Genomic DNA, 16473 nt, shown 5'->3' with positions numbered 1-16473 from the left:
GCACTGTTACAGGAATGAGTTGGTTTATTCATGTTTCAGAGCTGAGGTACTGATAGTTGGACTAATGTCCAGCTTTGGTATTGTAGCTACTCTGTTCTAGACAATCAGGTGCTGAACTCTGCAGAGTTGATTCACCACCTATTATGTTTGGAGATTGCTTGATCTCTCGGGTCAAAGTTTGAGAATGTGTACTGATGAGCGAGTAAGACTACTGGAGAAGGAATGTAGGTATTCCTGGGCCAAGCCTTTTTCTTTGTCTCTCTCCATTCCTGGACCAACCTTTCTCTCGCCATTTACCGGTCTTGTTGTTCTCTCTGCCAAGCGTTTGCCTGTAGCCCAGTCTGGAAATAGTGTTTTGTATGACTGCTTCAACTAAACTTTATTTGGATTCTAATCACAATGACTTGGTGCTCTTGATTCTCATGCCTCCTTTCTGTTCCACCATTGCTGAACTTATTCCACGTTTGCCACTGAAACGAAGACTGACATTCCTCACCACAGAGGCAGGACTCAAAGACACAACGTGTTTGTGACATGGTAAACAACTGTCAGGGTACTATTTAGTGGTCTCCTCAGTGAGCCGACATGGTGCTGTGCCATACGATGAGCCTGTAGAGCTTCTGCTGCTGGAATGTTAAGAAAGGAATGACAATGAGTGTGCATTGTGGTGGTGTTCGTCCAGGCTTTTATTTGTTGTGTTTCAGTTTGGCTTTGTGTTCAGCCTGTCTATTGTAGTTCCACGCTGCCCTCTTGTGGCGGAGGAGCCGTACTCTGTGTGTGTATATATATATACAAACACACACACACACAGACGTACACGCGCACACACGACTGGCTCAGTTGCTCCGTACAGCCATCCGCTCTGTTTTGTGTTCAGTGTTACTGGCCCTTCAGGGACAGCAGCAGCGACGTTGTGTTGTGTTCCTCCTAAAGCCGATCTGGGGAAGGGGAGTCTGAGAGCATGTCGGGGGGCTTTTGTTGATGGGTTTGTGGTACGGTGCCAAGCTGTTATCTCCTTAGCTGGGTAGAAAATGATTTTATTAATTGCTTCATTTAACGCCCGGCCCCCCTCCTCCCTTTTCCTCCTCCCTGTCTCACACACACTTTCTCACAAACGTATACCAGCTTGCACAGACACCCACACACAGTCCGGCCCATTGTTTCCCAGACGCGGATTGGCCCAGTCCCTTTCCCTTCCTGCAGGCACACGTCGGAGGGACAGCAAACCTCATGAACGCCTTCTGCTTCTCTATTCAGTCATAATTGTGTTGAGGCAGAGGGAGGCCAGAGCAGTGGAGGAGCTTCATTATGGAGGGGCAGGCGGTAGAGGAGGAACAGGGGTTTGCAGGCTGCAGCAGCTGGGTTAGTGTTGCCAGGCTCTGCAGGGGTGACTTGTTAGACACACCGCTAGAACAAGCTCCACAACAATAATGACTCCCGGGACTGACGGACAAGCGGCATCACCGCGCTAGGCTTCCGCTCTAAACCTGCTGAGAGCCGAGCTAGTACATCTGCTGTTAACCACCCCCCCCCCCCCCCGGTCTCTGCTAGCTACTTCTGACCTCTGCTCAGTCATAGATGCAATGCCACTGTCACGTGCATGTCATGACCACGACACCTTCATTTCTATGATACCTGTCATGTCAGTTCCATAGCTTCATAGCTGGTGGCACTTTTGCTACTGTTGAAATTATATATAATTTATCCTTTTTTGGGGGGGGGGGATTTTTAATGAAAGCACAAGGCTGCTTTGTCAACAATACTTTGGCTGTGTTTTAACAGGCAGCCCAATTCTTATAATTATTTCTGTGCTAATTGGATTTTTGACATCTCATCCAATCAGATCACGTGCAGACATTTTCAGAGCTGATCAGATCAGTGAAATGATTAATTATTAAAAATATATACATATTAATTTAGCTGCCTATATGTAAATGCAGCCAAATGATTCCGAAGTCCCAATGCAATTCATTTGATTAGGCAGCACGTTATGTGGATTTGCATATTTGTTAATAGATCAGAACAGTGCTGCCTGTGTTGACAGCCGTGTCCGCAGCTTGGCCTTGTCCTCATGGCCCTCACATGGAGAGGCTTCTGCTTTCATTCCATTGTTTATTCTGCTCCAGCAGTGCCCACCCGTTTGCCCAGCTCCCCTCTCTCTGTCGGCATACCCCCTTCCCCCAGTGCCAGGACTTCTCAGGGTGGGTGAGGATGACAAGGGGAGAGGCTGCTGCAATCCGCAGGCTATAGCTGCCTGGTCTGTCTGAACTCAAGAGAGCTTCTTTCATTTGCTGGGAATTAGTTTTTGTCCGTCAGGTCAGATATTCTAGTAAGATGTGTTAAAGAGAAGAACTGTCTGGTGGCCAGGTGCAGAGGACTGCAAACGCATGCGGAGAGACGGGTGTATTCTCCCGTGGACGGACGGTCAGGTGAAATGGGGACTGCAGTGAGTGTGGATGTGGGGTTGGAACTCATACAGGTGCTTGGTGTGTCTGTTTGAAAGGACAGTTAGGAGACGGGTAATTCTGAAGGTGCATGCCCGTGTGGCTGCGTTGGTGCTCCTGCGGCCGCATGGTTGCCTGACAGCTTTAGGCCTCATGGAGGCCCTGACTGAGCAACTGATAATCTGATAGCCCATAGCTGTGAACGTGTGTGGTCTCTCTGTGTGACTCAGTTTACACAGTGAGTGTTTGAGTGTGAACAGGCCCTAGCCTGGAGCTGGTTGGTTATCTGAGGTTAGATATAAACTGTGCAGAGAATATAATACGTAAGTGCATAGTAAACACCAACAGAGGCTGTGTCTGGTCATAATGAATGCTGTTATCGAGATGCCTTGTGTTAATTGTGTTTTGTATTTGAAGAACCAAGTTGATACACACATTTTGATAATACTATTCTGTGAGCGCAGTGGAATAGTACCGGCATTAGAAATGTTAGCCCTTGTGGTGTAGGGTAGGGTGTAGTGTTTAGTGTAGGGTGTAGTGTTTAGGGTAGGGTGTAGTGTTTAGGGTAGGGTGTAGTGTGTAGTGTTTAGTGTGGGGTAGGGTGTAGGGTAGGGTAGGGTGTAGTGTGGTATAGGGTGTAGTGTGGTGTAGGGTTTAGTGTAGGGTGTAGTGTGGGGTGTAGGGTAGGGTGTAGTGTGGTGTAGGGTGTAGTGTGGTGTAGGGTGTAGTGTGGTGTAGGGTGTAGTGTTTAGTGTAGGGTGTAGTGTAGGGCAGGGTGTAGGGTGTAGTGTAGGGTAGGGTGTAGTGTAGGGTAGGGTGTAGTGTGGGGTGTAGTGTAGGGTAGGGTGTGGTGTAGGGTAGGGTGTAGTGTGGTGTAGGGTGTAGTGTGGTGTAGGGTGTAGTGTAGGGCAGGGTGTAGTGTTTAGTGTAGGGTAGGGTGTAGTGTACTGTAGGGTGCAGTGTTTAGTGTAGGGTAGAGTGTAGTGTAGGGTAGGGTTTAGTGTAGGGTGTAGTGTGTAGGGTAGTGTAGGGTGTAGTGTAGGGTAGGGTACTGTGTAGTGTTTAGTGTGGGGTAGGGTGTAGGGTAGGGTGTAGTGTTGTGTAGGGTAGGGTAGTGTAGTGTGTAGTGTGTTTAGAGCAGCAGCAGATGAATGAGACCCAGGGTGTGTATTGCACTGCATCTGTCTTCAGTGGGGGTTGTACAGCGAGATGGAAGAGCTAGGTCACCTCCATGGCCCTCCGAGCCTCACTGTTTCACTCATCTCCCTCCCTCTTCTCTCTTAAAGGGACCTCCCGGCTCCCAGCCGTCACCCCACGCACAGCCACCCCCACACAACCCCAGCAACCCAATGATGGGACCTCACGGCCAGGTAAGACATACGCACGCACGCAGGCACGCACGCACGCACACCCACTCACACCCACACACCCTGCTCTCACCCACCATGATTTCACTCATTCTGTCCTGCCCTCTCTCCCTCATTGCTTGCTTCCTCTCTCTTTCTTTTTCTATTTCTTTGTCTTCCTCTTTCTCTCCCCCAGTCTCCCTCTCTCTGTCCACTTGAGGCTTCTTCTCCTTTTTACTCTGTCTCTCATCTGACTCTCTCTGTTCTCCACTAACCCACTGCCCCTTCTCCACCTACATCACTCCTAACTCACCTCCCACCCCCACGACAGACATCTTTACAAACAGACCCACTTCTTAGCTATAGTCAGACAGTGGCCATGACGCTTTAGATAGGATAAATAATTGAGCTGTGTTGGCCCCCGTTGTTGGGAATAGAGCAGGAGTGGAGTAGAGTAGAGTGGAGGTACATCTGGCCAGGCTGAGAAGAGTGGGCCTGCTTTCTCTTCTTCCTAAGCCCAGCACTCACTCCCTTCAATATCCTATTAATATTGCAGTAGGGCCTGACACTGTGGAGGCCTCACAGACTAACTCACCATAACTGGGCTAAGACAAAGGCAGGAGAGAGGGATGGGGAGGGAAGGAGACAGGGAAGGACAGTGGGGGTGAGAGGGAGATACGGGGGGGGGGGGTGGAGGGAGAACAGCAGTTTTTCCCTCCAGGGTTTGGTCATTATATAACTTGTCCTCCAGCTGGCCCCATGCCAAACTAGTAGCTCGCGTTTAATTGGTTCTGAAAGCTTGTTTCTTTGTTGTCATAGCGTCATGTTTCGCCTGCCTGTACACATCTCTTACACAGATGCCATATCTTAATTTAAGCCAGTTTGTTACAGCTGGGGAAAAAAATGTGTAGCAAGAGGAAATATGGATTTTTATTTGGATTATAATTAAGAATGTTTTTGTATGGGTTGATCATGGCTAGGACAAATTAAGTCTGAAACACTGAAGTGAAAATGCCAAAATGTAGAAGCCTTTTTACCTTGAATATACTTGGTTGGCATGTTCTGCTGTTCAGGACAATTCCTGCTGCACAAGGATGATCAAATTAAAATGGAATCTGTAGTGTAATAATGTGTCTGTTATGTTGTTATTGTCAGTAACATTGGCTGTGTTGCTTTGTGTCGTAATTTGATTACATTTAGGTTGTTGTTCCTTGATGGATTATATATTTTTCAGAGTTATTAGTTGATTCAATAAAGACACTGACATGTTTTGTATTGTTGCATCACTGTTGAATGTAGAGATGTTTCTGCTCTCTGTGGTATGCTGATCAATACAGTCAGTCATTCAGTCGTGTGTGTATATGTGTGTCTGTGTGTGTGTCTGTGTGTGTGTCTGTGTGTGTGTGTTCCTTTTTGAGATAGTAAAACCATGGAGTAAAATGTGGAAATTCATGCAAGGGGTTATTATTTTTCTCACTTTATCAAGATTATCTGACTTGGGGTTACGTTTGCGGCTAGGGTTGAAATTTGGGTTAGATTTAGGCTTATACTTAGGGTTAAGTTTAGGCATTAAGGGTTAGGTTATTGAGGTTAAGGTAAGGGTTAGTTTTAGGATTAGGTAGTTTTTTAATGGTAACAAATTGTAGGTCCTCAATCACGTAAAACATATGTGTGTGTGTTTTTGACCACATGTGAAATATGGACATAAATTGGTCAAAAATTTGTATTTGTCCACTAGCCTCTTGCTCCTGCACACGCTCTAGTACACATCCACCACCCATCTATAGACCTTCTAACTGTTCCCTCATTCAACATGCTGATGTCATCCACCACCCATCTAGATGCCTTCTAGCTGTTCCCTCATTCAACATGCTAACATCATCCACCACCCATCTATAGACCTTCTAACTGTTCCCTCATTCAACATGCTAACATCATCCACCACCCATCTATAGACCTTGTAGCTTTTCCCTCATTCAACATGCTAACATCATCCACCACCCATCTAGATGCCTTCTAGCTTTTCCCTCATTCAACATGCTAACATCATCCACCACCCATCTATAGACCTTCTAACTGTTCCCTCATTCAACATGCTAACATCATCCATCACCCATCTATACGCCTTCTAACTGTTCCCTCATTCAACATGCTGACGTCATCCACCACCCATCTATAGACCTTCTAACTGTTCCCTCATTCAACATGCTAACATCATCCATCACCCATCTATACGCCTTCTAACTGTTCCCTCATTCAACATGCTAACATCATCCATCACCCATCTATACGCCTTCTAACGGTTCCCTCATTCAACATGCTGACGTCATCCACCACCCATGACCATTTTCATCCTCTATTCACTCAGCCACCTTTCCCTCTCCCTGTATCACCCTCTCTTTTCCTCTTTACTTCCCTCTCTATTCTATTGGTCTTCACCATCTGAGGACAACTGTCAGGACTAAGACACAACCTTTGCCTTGTGTAGAATGACAACAAAGCTCCTCCAAACTCTGAGCATTTTTCTCTGGGACAACGGCTCCCCCTGCTGACAGCTGAAAGTCAAACGCGTGATGGATAATGTTGTTCTGTCCTCCCACAGCCTTTCATGTCTCCACGTTACCCCGGTGGACCCCGCCCCTCACTCCGCATGCCAAATCAGGTAAGGTTACCTTCCCCCTCCCCCCATAGATGACGTATACTAGACAAGTCTATTACATGATGTGAGTACCGTTTCCAGAGAGTTGACCACTGTGCCAATGTTTCCCTTTGGTGTCCCAGCCCCCTGTGGGGGTTCCGGGGTCCCAGCCACTCCTGCCAAACAGCCTGGACCCCACCAGACCACAGGGTACACTATAAACACCTGCATTTATATGCTCATGGTTCTATATATTCTGTCATATATATTCAGTCATATATTTTATATTATTGGTCCAGCATTGTCCCTCGCTGATAGTCTTCCTCTCGGTCATTCCACTTCCAGGACATCCAAACATGGGCGGCCCGATGCGGATGAACCCCCCGAGGGGGATGGGCGGAATGGGCCCACAGGTACAGACTGAAACCAGCACTTCCCACAAAACTATACTGCCCTCCACCCCCACGTTCCACTGCTGGTTTCAGCGGTTGACTTTGTTTCTAGGTCACCATGACGCGACCCCTCACATAGCCCGCTCCTCTTGTTCACTGTAATTCCACTGTCTAGTTTCCAATCACCAAGTTAGTTTGTTAGAGTGTCATGGCCCCCTTTGCCCCGCTGCCCTTCTGCCTACCTGCCTTCCTCACTGTGGTACTTTGGCATTCAACAATTTAGCAGCTGGTGTGGCATCTGCCTGACAAATGTAATCATCTGTTGAACAAAATTCCACCTCTGAGTGGAGCTGTTCTGTGTCCTGCCTGCAGTCCTGCCAAAGGACCCCGTTGAGCAGCTGTCATGCACAAACATATTTAAAATACTTCATTTGAATCCTCAAATCACCTTACGTCATAAGTGGATTCAGACATTTCATAGGTGGACTAAGCATCTACAAAGACAGGTCAAATATCTACGCCACCACTGTGCATTTGTAACCCGGCCTGCTTAACCATAAAACGAGGGGGACGGTACATTAAGGTGCATGTCAGCAAAAGCCTGCTGCATGTAATCGAATGAGTAGCCCAGTTACACAATCCACACCTCCCTCTGGCCCTTCCCCCAAATACAATATCTAGCCCATTCATCATGCAGGAAAACACTAACATCAAACCAGACTCATCTGACATGTGAAATGTTTTGCGAGTTCACCTGTCTCACCTCAGTAGCCACCAGGTCGACAGGGCACGCCATGTACACACACTTCTGCCCCTGTTATCATTCTACACATACGTTGCTTATCGGGATTGGGTAGTTCAAAACACAGCACCTGGATGAGGCACGAGAGAGGAGAATGTGACTCCCTGTGTTCCCTGTGTAGAACTATGGTGGTGGAATGAGGCCTCCTCCCAACTCCATGGGGCCCGGAATGCCAGGAATGAACATGTGAGTGCATTCATTCCCCAAAAAGCATTTCATCACCTCAGTCTACTTAGTAGGATGTTAATTATATCCAATAGAATTACTGTTAATATCACTGGTATGATCATTATTTGACGATCGCTGATCTGGTGTTAATTTTGTTTTTCGACAAGCATCAGTTTGCCGTAGACAAGCTTTCATTTGCTCCTCAGTGAGCCTCTCACTCAACGTCCTCCACTCTGTCTGTCTCAGGGGTCCTGGAGGTCGAGGTCCATGGCCCAACCCCAACGCAAACTCAGTAAGTTCTGCTGACTTGCCTTCTATGTCTGGTCTTTTTTAGAGGGGTTTCTTTGCTGTGAAAGTCAACCGTTTACTGACTGTCCCCCCTTTCTGTTCTCTCTCGGTAGATAGCTTATTCCTCCTCATCTCCTGGCAACTATGTGGTAAGTCTGAAGCCTATACTTTGATTTGTGTTTCAGCAGAAAGCCGTGGTTGACATGCTTAGTATTCAGATCTGGACTGTTCCCTGGCCTCTCCCCGGGAACATTCCAGCATTTCTGGAAAGGTGTTTTTGGCCCCACAACCTTCAACAGAGAGACAGTTTGGACAATTAATTGAGTACCGCACTCCTGATTTCAACATTTATTACATGCAATTAAGGGTATACAATAATGTGCCAGCCCGAGTCAGCTATAAACAAGCCGCTGATCCATGTATTTTGCCAAATTTTTTATGTAGGTTTTAAGAAATTGGAAATTACTTAAACAGTTAAAGGTGTCTTCTAAACTTGAAAAAAAAAATTAGAATGTAATGTTTCCATTTAATCAAACATTGCTATTTAAATAAAAACATAAAAAACAAAGTTTATAAAATGGTGGCTAAATGTACTTACTGTTGTGAATGTGAAGTCAAGGTCTGAAATTAGACTGAGGAATTTGAATGTGAATGTACAGCAACTTGTCAGGTAACCTGACAAGTTGAAAATCTGTCCTTCTGAGATAGAGGTAAAATAACTGTCGCAAATACTATCATGTGAACCTTAAGGAGCATTCTGTACAAGCTAAGGGAACTGCAACAACAGCCAAGCACTCCAAATAATAGAAATTGATGAGACAAACTGAATATCCACTGATTGTCTATATATAACTATACCTCTTTCCCTAATTCCACCCTTCCCACTCACAAAACTACTTACATTTTTGGTTTACCAATTTCAAAGAACTGTATTTAGATTTTTAAAAACATTTCACTGCAATATAGATGCCCTACAATGTTCACGTCTTGAATTTTATCAGTAAGGATATAAAAGGGATTTTGCTGGCCCCGTCAGCCATTGTTCATCGATGTGCTTGAGGAAGCAATGACTCGGCGTCTCTTAGTGGCAAGCACGGAAGAGAGTAAAAGTGCAGCTATTCCATACGACAACAGAAGCCAGTCCTATTTCTGTTGACCAATAGAAAGTGTGCAGTTTAGATTGCAGTTTTGTTTGCTCCCAACATAATTACTGAATGCAAAAATATTTTAATTCCACTATAAATGCAGATATACATTACCATTCAAAAGTTTGGGTTCACTTAGAAATGTCCTTGTTTTCCATGAAAGCATACATGAGTTTGAATAGGAAATATAGCAAAATGAATAGGAAATATAGTCATTGACAAGGTTATTAAAAATAATAATTGTGTCCTTCAAAATTTGCTTTTGTCATATGGAATCCTCCATTAGCAGCAATTACAGCTTGCAGACTTTTGGCATTCTAGTTGTCAATTTGTTGAGGTAATCTGAAGATATTTCACCCCATGCTTCCTGAAGCACCTCCCACAATTTGGATTATCTTGATGGGCACTTCTTACTTACAGTATAGTCAAGCTGCTGCCACAACAGCTCAACAGGGTTGAGATCCAGTGACTGTGCTGGACACTTTCTTATAGACAGAATACCAGCTTATTGCTTCTTCCCTAAATAGTTCTTGCATAGTTTGGAGCTGTACTTTGGGCAATTGTCCTGTTGTAGGAGGACACTGGCACCAATCAAGTGCCATAGGGTATCATAAGAATTTCACTGCTCAGAACGAGTTATTTTGTGCATTTGACAATAATAAAGACTTTGATAGCATGGTGTTGCATAATAAAGTGATAGCTGTCCTAATTCAAGATCCTCTTTACCCTGTACAATTCTCCCACTTTACCACCACCAAAGCAACACAGACCATCACATTGCCTCCACCAATGCTTGATTTATGGCGTCAAGCACTCCTCCAGCATCTTTTCATTTGGTTTGTGTCGGACGAATGTTCTTCTTTGTGAGCAAATCTAGATTTGGGTTTTTCTTTGCAACTCTGCCTAGAAGGCCAGCATCCCGTAGTTGCCTCTTCACTGTTGATGTTGAGACTGATATTTTGCGGGTACTATTTAATTAAGCTGTTGAAGACCTGTTTCTTTAACTAGACACTAATTTGTCCTCTTGCTCAGTTGCGCACTAGGGCCTACTATTCCTCTTTCTATTCTGATAAGAACCAGGTTGTGCTGTTCTGTGAGGGGAGTAATGCCCAATGTTGTTAGAGATCTTCAGTTTCTTGGCAATTTCTCGCATTGGAATAGCTTTCATTTCTCAGAACAAGAATCATTTGTCTACTTTCAGAAGAAAGTTATTTGTTTCTGGCCATTTTGAGCCTGTAATTGAACCCACAATTGCTGATGCTCCAGATACTCAACTAGTCTTAATAAGGCCAGTTTTATTGCTTCTTTAATCATCACAAATGTTTTCAGCTGTGCTAACATAATTGCAAAAAGGTTTTGTAATGATCAATTAGCCTTTTAAAATGATCAACTTGGATTAGCAAACATGCCATTGAAACACAGGAATGATGATTGGTGGAAATGGGCTTCTGTACACCCTATGTAGATATTCTGTAAAATATCTACCGTTTCCAGCTACAGTAGGCATTTGCAACATTAACAATGTCTACACTGTATTTCTGATCAATTTGATGTTGTTTTAATGGACAAAATGTGCTTATCTTTCAAAAACAAGGACATTTCTAAGTGACTCCAAACTTTTGAACAGTGGTGGTACATTTACAGATATCACAATGCCCATTCAAAACTCTCTCTACACCATGTCACTCTAAGGGAAGTATCTGTATATGAAAACAATATGTGTATTGTGAAATGTACTTATTCTAATCAGTTTCATATTCTCTTATTCCTTTTAGGGTCCTCCAGGGGGTGGAGGCCCTCCCGGAACTCCTATCATGCCTAGCCCAGGAGGTATGTCACACATGATCACATTAATATATTGAAGTTGTTTGTTTCTAGTGTTTGACATTATGTGGGCACAATCACACTGATTACACTTTTATGATACTTTTTACGCTAAAGGAATGTTTGTAAAAAAAAAAAAAATCAGTTATTTATTTACTTCCCTCTGTCTAATAACATAACTAATGGCAAAAATATTCTTATTGAACCCATGGAAATTGCTGAAAAATTGCTTAAATTATTAATTTAGAATTATAGTAAAAAAAAAAAAAAGAATTCTGTGTTTTATGATTTACACTTATTTAATCATCAGAATGTGTCTAATAATGCGAATGAATAAAATTTCAAGCATTGAATGTGATATGACAGTCAATTTGTAATGGTACAACACAGCATTGCACAACTTTTTTATATTTTTTTTTGTGTAAACACAACATAGATACAGGGATAGTTGGCTAGATGGAGAGGCAGACAGCTGCTGACATTATACATCGCTATATTTCACCACGATAGCTCATCGTTTGGGATTGCAGAATGTAAATGTAGGCTATATAAACAGTATAATAATAGGCTGTTCATATGTTGTTCGAACATGGGGGTAAGTGAGTTTGAATGAGGCTGCTCTCATTTTTGGGCAATGCTTTTCCCTGTATGCAGGGCTTCAGTAGAAACAGCTGTAGCTTTCTAAGCTTTTCTAAGGGGATGTCAGACTTGGCGCACACAGCCACAAAGTCCGGAATAAACTCTCATCATGAATCTGCTGATGCGCCTGCACTAGTAATGGTCATTGGAAAAGCAATGCTGTGGCTAACACAGTGCTTTCCCTTGTCCTTCACATGGAATTGTGACTTTAAGTTGTCATCAATTTCATCTAAATTATGGAAAATTCTTCAACATTCCACGTTTTACAGTCAATTCCATTTTTATTACCAAATTCCGCGATTCCAGCCACGTTTTCTGTCCTAGTTTTAGGGGAAACACTGTTTATACAAAATATTGTAACAACTCCCACAGTAGAGGGCAATATAGATACCTATCTAAATAACAAATAATGGATTCTGATCCTGGATCACAATAAAATAAGTGGAATTGCAGAATCTGGATCATTCTGCCCCCCCCCTCCCCCAGCATAAGTCTGATGTTTCTGTTGAGAACAGCACAGATATAGAACAAACCACTCAGGACCAACGTCCAGTGAATGTCCTGTAGTCATTAGGATGGGGAAATGTTTATTTTTTTATTCTTCTCTTCATTATTTATATACATACCCCTCTATTGTAATGTGTTGCCTGGGCAACCTGTGCTCAGCGCTTCTCACACTTAAAGCAGGAAAACATGTCTCCGCTGCAGTTGTTGAGAAGCACCCCCCATCCACCCACCCCACACACACAGTCACGACTGCACAACCTGCAGCTAGGGCCACACATTCACTCTTCTGTCTTGTTTTTCTGTTTCCCAAATTCTCTATCACCCCCCCTCTCAATTGCTCTCTCGCTCCCTCTCTTTAACACTCTCTTGCTCTCCTTCCTTTTCTCTTTTGCTCTCTCACTTGCTCTTGTCCTCTCTCTCCCTTCATTCCTTTGGATCTCCATCTATCTCCTACTCTCACCACACTGCAATGTCGGCTCAAGGTCACCTCTTCTCATATTGTATTCAGGGTGGAGACACAAGGAGACTAGCATCATGTGCTTGTCCTGTTTACTTTCCTCTGGCTCAGGAGTAATAAGAATGTAACCCTAGGTTCATGAAAACACAAGATATAAAAACTATAAGACATTAGCCTTTCACCATCCATGTAGCAAGTTGAATTTTAACAAGCATTTTTAGTTATGGAGCATGGTGATGTTTGGTGCTTCATTTTGTTATTTCAAGGGTGAACAAGGCCATACTAAACTTAATAAACTAAACTGTGTTATTCTGCTCAAATGTACATGATCTTTTTGAAATGGCTGATGTTTCCCTCTCCCCAGACTCCACAAATTCCAGTGAAAACATCTACACGATGATGAATCCTATCGGCCCTGGTGGAAACAGACCTAACGTAAGCAGCCTCCTGTTTTTTCAATGGAGCACATGCAATTGATTATTCAATTTAATTATATAGTCAATTCTAATATTAGTTCTGTGCTTAATCTTTCATGTATTAGTTCCCGATGGGGCCGGGCCCTGATGGCCCAATGGGTGGAATGGGAAGTATGGAGCCACACCATATGAACGGTTCGCTAGGTGAGTTTCCTGCATATACAAGCTGATCAGTAATTGTAAAATTCTCATCTGCCAGGATGTAGATCTGTTGAATTGTGATGACCTATGTGATGACTTAACATTCCTGAATATGTCATATTATTAGGTAGTCATTTCAAACTGGTGGTGATGTGGTCCAAATGTTTTATTCGGTTTTGGAGTTCTGTGAGTTTTAAAACTGGGCTAGTGGGTCTGTACATGCTTGTGTACTAGGCGGTAGACTGACCAGCCACTCCTTCATAGTATTGATTGAACTGAAAGCAGATTATATGGGCAGCAAGTGAGCAGATGTAATTGATTCTGTAGACAGGTGACATGATCAATTAAGTTTGGTATCATCTGTATCTGAAACAAATGGACTAATTAAACACATAACCCATTGTTAAGTGCTGTGATTCCAGTCAAAAGGAACAGTTGATCAAAGCTTTATAATCATGAGCTTTTCTCCTATGTCAATCTCTTCTCTTTTCTTCAGGCTCTGGTGACATGGATGGGTTGCCAAAGGTGAGACCATTAAATATTGAATTTCTTCAGACTTCAGTTATTTTCAATGTACACCCATAGCTACTCACTGAAAATAGCTGATGAGAGTGGGTAGGCCTGCCTGGCTAAATATTCCCGTGTTTCTTTCCCTCTTTGTGTAGAATTCCCCTAACAACATGGCAGGCATGAACAATCCCCCAGGCACTCCGAGGGACGATGGGGAGATGGCAGGCAACTTTTTAAACCCATTCCAAAGTGAAAGTGTGAGTACTAGCACCACATATGTTCTCTTTCCTTCTCTCTCCTTACCGGCAACCATCAGGCAGTTTGCTTCTGTGAATACATTTTCATCTCACTGCTGAATTCCGAAACACTTTCCCTTCACGCTTTACCTTACTTTTATTTGTCGAAATGCAGACAATATCCATAAGTCTTACCTGTCTCTTAAAGCAAACAGCACGTGGAGGTGTATTGTATAGCATTATATGAACAGTGTAATATAGCATTGGAGCATTGGCTCATCAATTTCCCCCCCCCTTCCCTTCTTCTCTCTTTGCAGTATTCACCCAACATGACGATGAGTGTGTGATTTCTTTTTTTATTTTATTTCTTTTTTTTTTTTTATCTCTCTCCCCTTCCCACCCACTGCATCTTCCGTTGACCTTTGCCCCACCCCCCCCCCCCCCCCCCCCCCCCCCCCCCCACCCCGGATGGCGTGCTGCGTAGAAGTAGAATGACTGAATGAAATGAAATTCATTCTATTTCTATGGCGCGCTGTGTTTCGCAGCCTTCCGAGATGTCACTGGAGCGCAGGACTCCCATCAAGGCCGCCCATCCCAGTGTGGGCAAAGTGGGGGTTCAGGGCAGGAAACAGTCTCTGATCCACAGGAAGTGCCAGCTCAGTGACTCTCCCTGCCTGCCTGGCTTCCTCACAGGCCCAGGACAGTGAGAGTGGGGGGACTCTGTCTGTGTGTCTGTCTTTCTGTCCATCTGCAGGAGTCCCCTCAACAACAGACCTCTCTGCATCAATGCTGGTGGATCCACTCTACTCTACCATTTTATTATTTTCTTGAAATGTTGTTTTTGCATGCAGCAGTTGAGTGAGCGTTTAAACGCTCACCCTCATTCAACTCCTGTGTCCTTTTGTTAAAATGGAAAGCGGATCTGGTGATATATTATGGCAAGAATGGTTTTCATGATGTTTGTATTTTATTAATAATATTATTGTTATAATTTTCATAATTGATATTGTTATAATTATGTAGTTATGATTTCCTGTTAAGGGCACATTGTAACTCAACAGCATCAACAACAGAATAAGCACACACTCAAAAAATGCACAATGACACTTCTGTTTACATGAATTTAGGTATTTGATGTTTCTCGTTTTTTTTGTTTGTCTCAACCCCCTACGCATACCTCTCTTTTGTTTTTGTAGCCAATGTCTTCACTACCCAAACTCCATGGCACCAAAATGTTAAAATTCAAGCAGAGTGCGATAGGAATACAAGGATTGCTGTTCACCTGTTAGAAATCACTATTGTCTAAGAACAATCCTTCTTAAGACTCCCATCCATGTTAGCACTGGAGTTCCTCAAAACTTGTGAACGTGGAAATTGAGGCCATCTCTGAAACAATTTGGTACTCATCAGTCCGTCAATCTTCTACATGGTTTGTCACAAACACACACACACACCCCTCCCAAAATGTAACTTCAGTCTGTCCGAGTGTTTCTTCAGGCTTGTTGCTTTACAGTGCAAAGATGAGCTGCTCGAATGTAATATGGAAATTGCTCATATGTCTACTTTTGGTTCAGGTGACATCAAACATTTATTCTGTCTGGCTACCTATTTCCTTCTCGTTTAGACAGAATTGGTTTTACAGATCCTCTTTGCTCCTCTACGGATTTGCTTTTGCCTGTAAATAAAACCTATTTAGCTTGTATGGTGTTTATTTGTTGTTTTGATACACAACTTGTACGTGAATCCTGAACGTGGATCGTCCTCATCCTGCGTCCATTTCACTGTTACCCTGCAAACAAACTCCAGGCTCCATGTTTCTTTGCTCATCATGTCATCCAGGTAAAGTGCTACTGGCTTCCATGTCATAGTCATTGGTGTATAAAATACCCGGTTCCTTCCTATTTGGGTCGACTTCACAGATCCTTATGATCCGGTGTCTGACCCCTCTCACGTGTAACCATGGATCAGAGAGGGATGACCTCCACAGAGCTCCCATCCACCAGTCCCCTCCATGGGTCTTGGGCTGTCCATGGGCTGCTAGACCCTGGGTATTGGTGGCCGTAGCACCACTGGTGATGGGAGTGTGAAATGACAGGTGTGACGGCACGGTCGGGGCTTAACTGACTCTCCTATCATGAACAGAGAGTAGCTTTTAGTCTACCTGCTCTTTCTCGAATACCTACTTTGAGAAAGGAGTTCTACCTGGTGGATTGAATTATGAGGTAAATTCTTATTGTATTTTTTTTTTTTTATTTGTTTGATTGTTTTAATTTCTATGAAGTGTATTCAAGAAACTGTAAAAAAAAAAAAAAAAAAAAAAAAAAGCCCATGGAATCTGCACACCTAAGGATGGACTTGACCCAAGGCTGTTCCTGAAACATTAATATGAATCGGTTATAAATCCTTGGTGTTAGACTCTGTAGCAGACCGTTGTTGTGCATCTCTCAATAGTTACACTAG

The 16473-nt window shown here is 43.5% G+C and overlaps 1 protein-coding gene across 3 annotated transcripts in view; it reads left to right on the top strand.

Moving 5' to 3' along the window:
* ssbp4 (single stranded DNA binding protein 4) overlaps window positions 1-15715 on the top strand; it is an 81552-nt gene extending 65837 nt beyond the window's left edge. For 2 of the 3 annotated variants that reach the window (XM_034293772.1, XM_034293773.1), the window contains 13 exons: window positions 3731-3814; window positions 6393-6452; window positions 6572-6638; window positions 6774-6841; window positions 7744-7808; window positions 8037-8082; window positions 8192-8227; window positions 10999-11053; window positions 13015-13085; window positions 13192-13270; window positions 13764-13792; window positions 13933-14034; window positions 14559-15715. In XM_034293772.1, the coding sequence (XP_034149663.1) occupies window positions 3731-3814; window positions 6393-6452; window positions 6572-6638; window positions 6774-6841; window positions 7744-7808; window positions 8037-8082; window positions 8192-8227; window positions 10999-11053; window positions 13015-13085; window positions 13192-13270; window positions 13764-13792; window positions 13933-14034; window positions 14559-14720 (924 nt within the window). In that variant the 3' untranslated portion in view covers window positions 14721-15715. Of the gene's footprint in view, window positions 1-3730; window positions 3815-6392; window positions 6453-6571; window positions 6639-6773; window positions 6842-7743; window positions 7809-8036; window positions 8083-8191; window positions 8228-10998; window positions 11054-13014; window positions 13086-13191; window positions 13271-13763; window positions 13793-13932; window positions 14035-14330; window positions 14455-14558 lie in introns of those variants that run through there. The other variant, XM_010871708.4, reaches the window with a different exon arrangement.
* Window positions 15716-16473: the final 758 nt, after the last annotated feature.

Source organism: Esox lucius, chromosome 8, assembly GCF_011004845.1.
Source record: "Esox lucius isolate fEsoLuc1 chromosome 8, fEsoLuc1.pri, whole genome shotgun sequence".
Taxonomy (NCBI): domain Eukaryota; kingdom Metazoa; phylum Chordata; class Actinopteri; order Esociformes; family Esocidae; genus Esox; species Esox lucius.
The sequence above is the reverse complement of the archived record's forward strand: the minus strand, read 5'-3'. Positions and strand labels throughout refer to the sequence as shown.